This window comes from Plectropomus leopardus, chromosome 5, assembly GCF_008729295.1.
Source record: "Plectropomus leopardus isolate mb chromosome 5, YSFRI_Pleo_2.0, whole genome shotgun sequence".
Taxonomy (NCBI): Eukaryota; Metazoa; Chordata; class Actinopteri; order Perciformes; family Serranidae; genus Plectropomus; species Plectropomus leopardus.
The window spans coordinates 26,305,205-26,319,094 of record NC_056467.1 but is presented as its reverse complement, the minus strand read 5'-3'; the positions used below and the strand labels follow the sequence as shown (position 1 = coordinate 26,319,094).

Sequence of the window (13,890 nt, the reverse complement as noted above, 5' to 3'; positions counted from 1 at the left end):
AAATAGAAAGAAAATGCCTACACATCCCAAGGCAATCCTGTAGGCTTAAATAAATGTAGAAAACAAGAAATTACTTGATAAATTACACACAAGTATGAGTAACAGGAACTTTTTTTTTTTTTTTTTTTTAAAGTGCTGTTTATTTACAACTTCTGAGAAAAAGAAGGAAAAACTGAAATATCGCATCACGACTACACACAAGATCTTCAAAAGACCACAGATTGAGAAATGCATGAGTTTGGGCTTTTAAGAAAATTACCATTCTGTTCTTTGATGAAAATAAAACGTGGTCTTTGATATGCAAGTACAGACAGAAGGAAAAGGCCCCTGCACATATGTGCTGAGATAAAATGGTCAAGCTCAATGGAGCTTGAAAAATCAGCACTCTTCAAAGAGTAGCTAGGAGAGGAGAGAGTATGATTTACTCCAAACTCTATCTCCTGCACAATGCCTGTATTGGATGGCCCTGATCACAGCAGTCTCTCTGAGGCTTCACGGCAGGTGGGCTCACTGCAGCCTCCAAACCGGTGCCACCTGCTCTGCGCACACTGACCAGTGAAGCAGTCACCCCACCAGTGGGCTCCTCTGATCACTGTTCACTCAGGTGGGGCTGGGCAAGAAGAGATATGTGCACTCTTCATGAGAATGTACTGGCCTGGGATCAGACACTGTCTTATCCCAGTACTGAGGCAGTTGGGTGGCTTGAATTATCAGCCTGTTCTGGTGGCCTGCAAAAATGGCTGGCTGATTTTACTCAACAGTCATCATAGCAGCAGACAAAAAAGGGGAAACGTCAAATAAGTGTTTACATGCACTTGAATAAATTGTTTATGATCAGGTTTCTGGAGAATCCCATCTAATGACTTGAGATGTAAACATCTTATCCCATTAATGAAAAACCTGAATATAGCCTATTTCCCGCTGCACAAAAAGCCAGCTCACATCCGCTAACATCTGGTTTTTAATGCAATGAGAATGCATACCATCGGCATTCACACCCGGTTCAAATGACTCTGCAGTAGACATGGGTTTTTATTGCCTCCAGCTCCGATGGGCATTGATGGGAATACAACACCCAGGTGAGCCCGGTAATTTTAGCTCCTTAACTGGCAAGATGCAATGATGCGCTGTCACTAATTAACCTCAGTCTCCTTCCAAGCTGTGCTCAAACACTGTTCCAACTTAGTCTGCGCCAAGTTTGAAAGAGGGACTGAATAAGTAAGAGATATAAAGAGAAGAAACCACTGAAAAGTTTTCAGAAGACCTCTGTTCTTAGCGCTGTCTATCGTTTACCTGCTCTCCTGCCTGTCCGTGATGACATAAGGACACACCACACATACGCTAGCTGACAGAAAGGCAGACTCGTGTTCTGGAGCGCTGTGTTTACTGGCAGTGGGAATAAAGCCAATTGCCTATATTTAGTGGGTTTACCCTTCTTTTAAAACCCAGGTGTACATGCTAATTTTGGTGGGAAAGGGATATATATTGGTTGGAGTACCCTGAAAGTAACCAGTATACTGTTTCATGTTAACACCTTATTTGGGTTATTGAGAGCAACTGACCACCTGTGCGGATGTGGCTTAAGCTAAGTGACATAATAGTAACACAAACAATGGCGTCTCTTGTTTGGAGCAATAAAGAATCAGATTTTGTCACTTCTCCCCTGTCCTGTAGTGCCTACAGTGACAGGCTGACACCAAGAAGGAGGAAAGTGTTATAAGAGTAGCGGCTGCTTTCAGGAATAAAGATAGGTGATAGGTGTGTGTGTGTTTGTGTGTGTGTATGTGTGTGTCTGTGTGTGCGTCTGTGTGTGTGCGTTTGCATTCGGTTGGGAGAGTGAGAACAAGAAAAACACAGATTCAATCAGCTTTTAGCGATTGGAGCAGATAATAAATAAGCAGTTTAAGAAGTATTCCACTGATATAAAGTGGCCTCTCACATGAAACTGGACTGTTTATGCTGTGGAAAGACACAAATTATTTTGAAATTGTTGTTACATGGCCAGAGAAAATAGAGAAAAAGGACTGTGGCGTTTTTGCCTGAAGAGGGAGAAAAATCACAACTACAAGAAAACCCTGCGCTACACCAGACCAAACTAAACGCTCCCACTGGTGGATGACATAATGGGTCTCTGTAAGTTTGAAACAATAGCTGCCAGCTTGCAAGAAATTATCTCATATTACATTTAGACTGTGAGCTAAACCATGTTTCTGAAAATGTTTGAGGTGAGAAATATGCAACACAGAAACGGAGTCTTGGTTTCCATTTTCTCAACGCTGCTTAATTTTACCATTTGATCGTGGCCTCGGTGCTCACTGTACAGGAAGCAGTATGGTTCCCACTTCCTGTTCACAAACTCTCACTATTACAGACAAATAGGGCTCAAGAAATAGTTAGTAACAGTTTAGTAACAAAACCCTGATATATTTTCGATCAGCACTGTCTAGTTTTACTGTTTGATCCGATTTCGGCCTGCGTTTGAGAGACAGCGAGAGAGGCGGGCCTGTCTCTTGATTTGCTTGTTTACTCTTTATGTCTGCAGTGGTGGCAAGCAATACTAAGAGTAGCCATTAGTCCAAGCAACAGACCCGAGGGCCAGCGAAACTCCACTGGATGACACGTTAGATGGAGGGAAGTTTACCACAGTTTATCGACTATCACTGCCCACATTGTTTTGACACAAAGCTGGTTGAAAACCAGCAAAGTATTCATTTAAGTTGTAAAGTGGTAGTAAATGCACAGTGTAGTCTTATATTTCCTATTTCTCTCATCTCCCATTGTTAGTTTTTTTTTTTTTTTTTACATCAAATAAGCAGATAGGCAGCTGTAAACCAGTATTCTTTCTGTTTTTGAGGAATAAGAATAGCCTGATTTCTCTGTGCTCATTAAATATAATTTCCAGTATATGATTATAACTGGGATGAGCCTCATAAATGTGTCATTCATGTCCACGTAAAGGTAATCACTGCTCTTGTTCTTTTTACCCTGCTGAGATGGTTGTTAAGTTGTATTGGCCTGGCTGCAGAGAGAATGCTGCAAAGATGTTTATAAAACACGTATGATAAAATAATCTGTCCAAAGTAATTTTGCCATTGGTAAAATGATTTTTCAATGAAATTATAGTTAATCAGCAAAGTGGTTTCTGAAGATTTACAATATCCTAATGTTTCACCTCAGACCAAAAGCAGTTTCTGTTCATTCTTTTAGGTTAGTAAATGTTTTTTCTTGACTAGAAAATGAGGCACTTTAATAAGACAGAAAAAGTCCAGAGTGATTTATGATCAAAGAATCGATGCCGAGGATGTAAACATGTACTCGCTTACTATAATGAGAAATGGACAGCATAAAAGCTTTCACCACTTTACATTTTAGAAAGAGAAATTTCCTTGCTATTGGTACTTTTAGGGCACTGTAAAACAAAATGGTTCTGACTTGAAAAAACATTGAAATTGCAGCTTCTTTTGTGTGCTTTCCATCTCCGGCATGGAGAGGTACATCATCCTCCCTCATCCATTATCGTCCCACTTCATGCTGCCTCAATCATAAGAAAACGATACTGTGAAAAGCTATGCTTTGGACTTGAAAGCACACAACAGTAATTTTGGACATTATAAAAATGTGAGGCATGTTTTCTTTGGGCACCCAACAACGAGTGCATCCAAAGTTTAAAGTAGCACTTCTTTAATTTATAATGCAACCATTAATAAAATAACAGCAATACTCCAGAAAATCAAAACAAAGAACACTTATGTGATTGTTTGCCAAATATACTTATACAAGATATATTATCTTGTTGTTTAATATTCATTTGCAAAGAGATCACTGAGGTGTCATCACACAGGCATTGCAGTTTCTCTTGCTCTTGTACCCTGAGACACAAAATATGAGTGTATTTTTTTCATTACAGTTGTTTACTTCTTACTGTGGATTATTATTGACTATCTGCCTGTATGTCTTCGCACAATGTGAATATCTGCCTTCAATGTGTATATTTATTTTTATTTCAGTGAGTCAGAGATGGATGAGATATACCGTGCAGTGTGAGGAACCGTAAAGGTCAGCAAGATTTGCATATCACCTATGAGATGTTTCATTAGTCTAACACCCTTGGGCATACAAAGATACAGATGACAGCAGAGCAAATTATCCTGTGGGATTTGACCTTTAACATCGGGATATTTTAATCCAACCTCATGTGGACAGAATGAATGGCAGCACTAAAAAAGGCCAATGGTGCCAGCAGTAAGAATTCCTGCCCCTCATAAATACTAACAGCAGCTTGTTTTTTTTAACAGTGTTAACAGTTATTGTCTGTTTAGTTCCAACAAGTAAATTCCATCGACTCTCGTTTAGGATTGCGCCTTTTCATGGCCACCAACTTTGGGTGAACTTTGTCATGTGTGCGTGCAGTCCCTGAGGGAATGTCCAGTGCTTTTGTGTGATTGGAACGTAAATACTGGCCGAGCAGGCAGGTTAAAGGTCATGACCTGTGTGACCCTGAAGGGTGTTGAGGTTAGTCTTACTTAGCCAGCCAATTTGGAGGTAAATTAGACTTCATGAAAAGCGGCAAGTAAGTAGTTCGTGGTGTGGATCCAGGAAAACATAAAGTATGTTACTACAACACAAATATGGAGTATATGCATATTTTCTTGTCTACTGTACCTATCTTAATGAAGAAAGTCTGGCACATGTATCTTATGGTCCTTTTCTCACTCTTTCCTTTTATTTGTAGTATGTATTTAAAGGTCCAGTCTGTAGGACTTAACAGGATATATTGGCAGAAATATAATACAATATAATAAGAGTGTATAATCACCTGAAAATAACAAAATTATGTTTTCATTGCCTTGGAATGAGCCATTTGTATCTACATACGCAGTAAGTCCTTGTCTACGAAGTATGCCATGTTGCACCGCCACATTTCTGCAGCAGCTCAGAACAAATAAACCAAACTCTGACTCTAAAAAGGACCATTTTCATTTTTGTGCCAGCCACTGCAGTTGGCAACCCCTCTGCAATGAGCCGATGATGCTTTATTTAGTGTTTATACCAGTTTAAATCATCTGGTCCATTTGTTTTGGGTAGTGGTTTAAATCACCCAATCTTTTTGTTTCTGAGAGTAGGAGACCTCTGCAGATACTTTGGCTACTATTAAAAACCTGAACAAGGAACACTTAAAGAATCCTAACCGGGAGTTCATGTGTGGCATATGGGAGAAGTTTCAGCTGGTTGCAATCTGCAGTTCTCAGGACTAGATGTGACTAAATTCTACACACTGCTCCTTCAGCATATTTTTTTAAAGGGTTATTGATTCTATATGTAATTTATTTAGTTCTTTACTTACTTATTTAATAATTTTTTGCTTTCCAATGACATTTAGCAGTGATTATGGAAATCAGCTGTACTTATTATTACAAGAGACTTAAAAACAATCAAAGGTGGTGTCTGCTTACTAACGAAGGAGGTCTCTCCAAGGTAGCCCCGACGTTTCAGCACCACCTCCAGGAACTTGACTTCTTCATCCACGACGTAGTGTTCCTTCTCTAAAGAGATCCAAGCCCAGTTCAGACGGAACTGCTGGTTCTTCAGTTTGTTGCCTCCTGCAAACAAAGACAGTTGATAAGGTTAAATAAACTTAAAATGGCTCCATAGAACTCATCACACAGTAAGAGAAACAGAGTCAAACAGCCACAGTGGGACTTTGTGATTTAAAAAATGGTTTGAAAATTAACCTAACTATTTGTTTTGGGGGTGGCACATACATTTTCAATATACCTTATTAGAATTATTTCTTGGTTACATTTAGGACTTGACTTTGATACTCCTCACCAGCACTCAGTGGGAGGTTTGAGGGGAGCACAGCCCTCATGCAAAAGGAATAGTTTGTGCTATCTAATTGCTTCATTTCTAATTATGATAAAAGGTGTCTGTTTCCTGTCTGAGCCTGGTTATTTCATCCTTGTCTTTTGAAGTTGAATTCAAAGGCCGAGGCTACAGTCCTGGAGGGCATTGCTGCTACCATTTCACCATAAAGACTCAAAGCTGAGCCACATACACAGGCATCAAACACACGTACACTGACAGAGAAAGTGCACACACTGACTCATAAGGAAGCCACACCACACTTTAATTTAATTTTAATTTCTAGGGCATTGACTGGCAGTCTAAGTAATTATCCACTGGTTCCTAAAGATCAGCGTGCATCCACCGGAATGCACACTGAGAGCTGCTGTCGGCTGCTGCACCGGATCAGGATGGTGAGATACAGATGAATGAGCCACTAAACATCTGGCAGTCCTGAAAGGGGTGGAATAAAAGTGAAAATAGCCGGGAGAGTGCAGGGACATTGTTTAGTGTGTTGCTGTTGTTTGTGTTAGGCACGACTGCGAGTCTCTACCCCGTGCCCCACCCCTGTCGTTATAGCCAGTAAATCTGTTACGTCCAGCTGACCGCTCCACTGTGTCCATTTCCTTCCTCAATGGGCACGGCGAGACCTATACACATTCACCCGGGGTGTTTTATTATGTGTGAGGCTGCATGCGTTTGTGTGGCTGAGTGTGTGTGCGCATTCTGAAATGCTTTCTGCACCTGTTAAGAGCTTTTTCCTTTCGTCTAATGGTATACATATTTCTCCCAGAGTAAAATTGCATCTTAATGCCTGAACATTGATGCTTTATGACAATATTGCACCATAACTGGTACAAAAGGACAAAGTCAGTGAGGCACACAAGGAGCACAAAGTGTTATTTTCTACCCCACCGCATACAAAACCAACAATTCATTTAAATCATTTAGAAGAAAGTGCACTAATCAATAATGAACACTTGGAGGTACTTTGATGTTTTCTGCCAGAAAAGGGATTTAGAGTTGTTATTACCAAGAATGAAGTAAGATACTAAAGAAACATGACATCCCCTAATTTATCTTTGCAGTTCTGGTTACCAACAATAATGGGCTTTATCAAAAATGCTGGAGAGAAGAAGAGAAACAGAAGACAGATGCTGACGGTCCTTTTAGATTCAGTTCAGAGTAAACTTCAGACAGACTCTGTGATGTTAACACGGAGCTGTAATTGGGACAAAAGGCTGCAGAAACTGTGAAGCATGAGCAAAAATGAGATGAGAAACTGCTCTGTTTCTTTCTCTCCTGCAACACAAACAAACTGTTTGAATCATTTAGTTGTGTACATTTCTAGAAATTCTCATGAACATAGAATTTCTGTGTCTCTTGGAAAATAGGCAAGTTTTGACCTTCAGAGACACCACAATTGTGTGCAACGATGATAATCCCCAATTTAGCCCCTGATTTATGACTCAAAGCATTTTCTCCTTTACAGGACATACTGTGAAAAGAATTTGTCTTAGCATTTCCATATGGAAGTTATTATAGTCGTGTGATGCCTTTTTTCTCAAATGTCTGCAGTTGTTGGTGTTGTTTTGTTGGCCTAGTCATGAAGCCATTGCTTATGTGCACAACCCATTCCTCTGTTAATCCCAAACGAATTGCTATGTTGTGTTATCCTAGAATTTGCATCACAAACAGCATAAAAACTATTATAACAGACGTGCGCTGTATAAATTACAAGAATAGCAGGATAAGTTGCTTGGTAAGTCAGTGTGGCATTAAGTATAATAAAATAATATCACAAACAAGCATGATCTCTGTTGCACTTTTAAGAAAGCTAGTGATAAGAAAAACAATGCAGGATTTTCCGATAATAATGATAACAATATATGGACTCACATTGCAATAATCCCTGTCAGTCATCACTTGATCCATGACCCACTAGAAATGTGTGGCAGTGTATTTATCTGCAGCGGCTGTAATTTCTATATTTATTAGTTATTTTCTTTTGGGGGTTTTTTTGGCGTTGCAATGTTTATTCAGAGCCTATAGAGAGAAAAAAATGATATTTTGTTGGCTAAAGATTATTAAATATATAGGTTTCACAAATATGAAATTGTGTTTTAAATCATCTTTAGCCTCTCTGGGATAATCTAGCTCAGAATGGACTTGTCTAAGTATAGTAGTTTTTGATCTGGACCTGGTTCCTTTTGGTCTACATGTGAAAGATGCAGTGAGATCTCTTTGAAAGTGGATTTCAGACAATGTTTAGGCTTTGCTTAAAATGTCTAACGTGCTTCCACCACAGTAGGAGGTGCAAAAAGTCGATAATTGTTAAAGCATTGCAAATGATATTCCCCTTAACTCTCCCCTTAACAGCTCAAATGAAAGCTGCAAATCGGAAGCTGACTTCAGCATCGTGATGCACTGCACTTCAGGCTCCGGGGAGAAAGGCCGGTCTGTTGTACCATACAAATGAACCAAAACGAGGGAATGAATTCATCAAAATGAGGAAATGAATAGACCAAAACACGGTACAAGAAACTAAATGTATCTCGAGGCTACGCCAAAGCAACTTGTGCTCTTGATTTAATAAAACATGGACTTGATTTATTTTTTTTCTATCCATGGTACCTCCCATATGTATCCCCTCAGCGCTCAGGTGAGTCAAAGCTTTGAAAAAAAGGTAGCCACCAGGTGCCACCAGACTGTAAGTAGCAGGCATCTAAGAGACAAACCGAAAAAACAAAAAAACAAAAACTGATTACAACGAGGCAAAACAAGTTAATATGGATTTGGCTTTTACTTTTACTTTTGCAAAAGGTTATTAACAATCCTGCATAGTATACTTTTTAATGATGTGTGCAAAGAAAACACATTTCTTAGGCTAAACAATTTTTGTCACAACATTGTGTGTTTATAGCAACAAATGATGCAAATGTAAATGTTGACTTACTATTCTATTATATCAGCTGGTAACAGAGACTTGTAAAAGGTGTTTTGTTGTTTTTTAAATGAAAATGTCTTAAGTGACACATTTACAACTCAAACATTCTACCACAGTGTAGGATTTTCACTTCCTGTGTGCTCCACATCCTTCTTGTGGAGACAGGTGACCTGTGTATGACAGGACCTCCCTACACCATTTGGATTAAGGCCAGCTGCATGGCACGCATGCCACCAGTAAGCACTGCATGCATGATCTCTCAGTTGTGAAGGAGACCATCCTCCACTGAGGTAATGGAAACAGAGAAGTTTCGGCTATTTATCTGACTTCACAAGTTGGTACAGACTTTGTCATGGTTATAGGACAGCGGATGCACTTGATCTCAAGCATAATTCTAGAAAATTGAGAACATAAATGATATGAACCATCGTGTCTCTACAATAAACACTCAGGCAGGGACATTTTAGAACCATTTGTTGGTAGGATTTATCACAAGTACCTCATGCATTTTAATAACATAAAATAGTTACGTTTTGAATAATTATTTACATAACAGTGAAAAACAGTCTACACATCAAGCTAAGCCTCAAAAAGGCAGCTCTCACTTTCAAAATGAATCACATTAAACACCTGTTTGCCTTCAACAGTATTTACAAACATAGAGTGGCTCTATCAATAATTCATTTCCCATATACGGCAATATCCAAGGAGGATACATCCAGCAGCGCTTTCAAATCCGTGGAAAAAGGATTCATGTTCACAGTTTATAGTACATACAATCGCACCATGACATGAGCAAATATTGACTTTAGAAGGCTTTAAAATACCGGCAAAGCTGCAGTGTGGCCTTCAGGGAGCTGAGGAGTGGAGGTGCTCGTTTCCAGAGGACCACTTCACTCCTCCAGATTTCTTTCTAATTAAGATAAGCAGGGGTTGAAGTAAGTCCACTTCAAAAAGGCCCCAAGGAAAACACCACAGTTAATCTTTAACCAGCACTCACAGCAGAGAGACAGAATTTAGTGAACAATATCAGTTTCTCTTGTGTTCGGGTCTTTGCGCTGCTGTGCAGAAATATACATCATATGCAATGAATACCTCACAAAAGCTAGGTACATGGTACTTTATATTAGACTGTATTTCTACATCATATCTATATTCTCATTAAGTCATGGTAATAATTTCACTCTCTAGTTATCTTAATTCATTCACTGAATTAATTGAAAGCCTGCACTTTGTCTTGTTGGTTTCTACTAAGCTTTTTAGTAGATGTAGTGTAAGTATCTCTGAATATATAGTGTCCACAAAGTGTCAATCTACCAGCCTTGTACACAAACCTTTTCACAAAAAGCATTGTACGTCTCATGTAGCGGCACTTCTAAACACAACTTCCATCCGCTCACATTGTTAATGTGTGAGGGACAGAAGCCTTTTGAAAGAGGCCAAAGAATGTGAGAGACCGCACAGTGCCAACTTAATGCCCCTGTCTCCTCCCAGCATACATGTTGCAGACAGCCCTTATTTGGTCACTGTGAAGCATCGTGGGGCCACGATGCCCCATGGACCCTCGGCTGTTCATTCAACCAAGCAGACAGACAGGCGGCCCTTTGCCCACAGAGCCAGCATCACACTGATTAGGCAGGATAAATTGGGACAAGCCTGTGAATCCTGCTCAAAAGACACAATGCTTCTAAAAATACTTAATGATCATATACTGCAGACATTGTGTGCTGACAGTTTCCATGATCTGCAATAACTGCAGTCTACTGTAGCATTAACACATCAAGCAAAGAGATAAATGAATAATCGAATACAGAACCAGAAAACTTCACACAGGCTGGAGATTTTGGTTTAGTTTCAGTCATGTGATTCAAAAGGAAATATGAAATTATTTTTAATTATTTTAATTATTAAAAAATTGACCTCACTGAAAGACAAAGCTACAGGAGTGTCTTATTTTACCTTAATTTCATAATAAAGGCATAAATCTGAACACTAGAAAAGTATAATCCTTTTTTTGTCGCTCATTAGCACAACTCTTTATGGCTGCAGCCAATGGAGTCTGAAAGCCCAGCAGCTTTAGGTTCAGTAGTTTTGTCTATTTTATCTATGTATTGGCAGCTCAAGCTTTCAAACACTTAATTTTACTATTTTCTTAAATGGGGAAAACTTTAATGATGGAGAAATAACTAAATTAATTGTTTTTAAACTAACTGTTAATTATATTAATACCAAATCATAAATCGGTAACCCCTGCATCATGCACACCAATTTTTAATAGCGTGCATAACAAAATGCTTGACCAGGAGTTGTTGCACCTTCACTGGGAGCCACAAAGAATATGAGTCAGATTTTAGGACCTTTTGTAAGCCTTTGAAACCTGAACAATTTAGCTTGATTTCTTTCAAAAACATGGGAAGACAGCAATGAGCATCTGAGGAAGAAATAACCCCAAAATTAGTAAGAAACTAATTAAATTACTCCAAAAAATCATAAAAAGAACAGTTTTTAAAAAAGCAAATGACCTGGTAAAAATGTGCTTTAAATAAGTTATAATAATAATAATTATTATTATTATTCAGAGTAATAATATAATTCTGTAACTTAATTGAAAAATATGTTATTATGATAATTAAAAAATTTTGTTTTCTAGACATTTTTCTGAAGATTTTTAAAAATAAATTTCAAAATCTATTTATTTCTTGCAATTCATTTCTCACTAAGTTGCTTATTACCTTTTTTCCTTGTAATTTAAAAAAAAAAATCAAACCAATTTGCTGACGGTTTAAAAGGTTAAGCCAATTCATAGTCATAGTCAATACTTACACAATTTATCAAAGCCCCTGGGTCTTAATCAAGCAGTTGTTTTTCTTTTTCTTTTCTTTTTTTTGTTGCTGACAAAAAAAAATAATCTTTTTGGTCCTCAGATCAGAGTGACAGGGCCAAATGATGGAGATAAGAGTTAATCAGTCTTTTAGTGTGTATTATATTTTGATACTAAGCTATGAGACATACCAATTATTGACCCTGCTGCCATAAATCTAAAGATTAAATAGGAAATTAGCAATGGCGATGCTTTCATCCAGGTCAAAACCCCCCTTGACTAACATTTTAGCCCCCAATGCACTTTAGCCGTCTGACTAATGGTCACTGTGGCTGTTCATGATCCACAGAGGATGAGCCATTTCTGTTTAGAGCCCTCCATGAGATTCACACTAGCAGCAACTGCTGCAAAAGCTTTAAATTTAAAGTCAAAGGAGCAGTAATGCTCTAATAGACTACAAAATTGTCACTATATCATTCCATTTAAGACTTAAATATTGTAGTGTATGATGAATATTGCAGTCTCAAGGGACCGTAAGTGGGTCTTTAGACTTTTAATCTTGTTCATTTTAAATTCTGCTGTAGTAGCAGGAATCCATTTGACATTTTTAAGCTCTATGCTGCTTCGAAGGCAGAGAAAAAAATGGTCAGCTGACTTCACATTTAAGCTGGAGAATAATCAATAGCAAATACTCTTCTAAAGCAAATCTACAATAAAGCTTCAAAGAATATTCCATCATCATAACTTATATTAATTCAATAAATTGAGTTGTCTCTGGATCCCATCATGTACCAGACCATACCAGTATACTTTTCACCTCTCCAATTAAGGGAAAAGGGATATGATAATCCTGTTGAAGGAAAGAAAGCACATGGCAGAGCACAGAGAGGGAGAGAGAGAGCGATACGGTCTAATCACCCTAAGTCGTGTATCAGCAGTAACGAGTTGGCCGTGGCTTGAAAGATTTAGAACTGTTATGATTTCACAGGCCCTAAACCCTTTTCTACAAGCACAGCTTTTCACAGAACAGGTCCACCATAAATTTGGCCATTCCACAGGGTCCATTTTGGCTGCTGTCGCCTCTGTGTCCGCTGTGACACAGTGGTCACTCTGAAGCGACATTTGAGGGGCCTGAAAGAAAGGCCAAAGGCACCTCTGAACAAAAGTGCTGGGTCAGAGAGCCATGCAAGGCTTAAGGAAGGCAAGGCTTTACTCTCAGCAGGGAAAGTTCTTTGAGATTAACATATGAACCACAACTATTGAGGTGATTTAGCTTTCACTGTTCTTTCCAAATTTGGAATACAACAGCTGAAATTACTTTCTTTTCTGAAACTTTCAATGACCATACCATGAATAAACATTTGCTAAAACTGTTTGAAAATGCAATAACCAAGAGGTTTTCCATTTTATCCCCTCTGCTTAGAAATATGACTTCCTATTCATTTCTAGGGAAACATAGTTATCTTGTAATGTTGACTGTGATGAAATTACCATACAATTTTGGAGGCTTTTTGGATCATATTTTCAGCACTTAATGGGTGTAGGAATAAATCATTGTACTCTTCCCTCCACTCAGCCTCATGCAGGCAAAACCCGCCACTAAGATTGACAATTACTTCAACTGCTCAGAGTCAATACACAATGGTGATGGGTGAATAAGCACAAAAACTGAATAGCATGAGAACAGGCGCATATTTTGAAAATGCTGCACCATTAACCAACAGTCATAGGAAGTCATTCAAGGTGAAGCCCTTTACTTATAAGTTTAGGGTCTAAATGTAACTTTGGTAAAGGTGCTTCAGTTTTCTTATAAATGCTGTCCTCCATAGTAATATTGACAGTAAATGACCTTACGAGCAAAGCAACAACCTTTATCCTGTTCCCACACTTTCTGCTTTTGATTCCAAATTGCAGCATAAGGTTGTTGTGGAAACCGTGACTTACTTCCTGGGTAGGTAGGAGCCTCCTTGCTTGTGTGGTAAGGCAGTGAGGAATTCCCAGAGCTCTTATTTCAGGGGCTCCTTTATTTGTGGCCCAGGAGAGAATTGTGTCAGAGGAAATACTGTATAGTGTGACTGTAGAGAAAGGTCACTCATGTCCTGGGAGTCTGCTTCATGCTCCAATGTCCTAAAACACTGCCACAATGATGTCATTCGTCACAGAAAACACTGCACTACACATAACCCTCACTGGCTGAAGAGATGCATTCTTTAAAGTCACTGAGGGACATTCAAATTTACTTTGTTAAAAAATATGAATCAGTGGGGTGAAAATCCAA

The 13,890-nt window shown here is 38.7% G+C and overlaps 1 protein-coding gene across 1 annotated transcript in view; it reads right to left on the bottom strand.

Moving 5' to 3' along the window:
• frem2b (FRAS1 related extracellular matrix 2b) overlaps positions 1 to 13,890 on the bottom strand; it is a 66,516-nt gene that overhangs the window by 33,041 nt on the left and 19,585 nt on the right. The window contains exon 3 of the mRNA XM_042487102.1: positions 5,454 to 5,600. Within this exon, the coding sequence (XP_042343036.1) occupies positions 5,454 to 5,600 (147 nt within the window). The remainder of the gene's footprint in view (positions 1 to 5,453; positions 5,601 to 13,890) is intronic.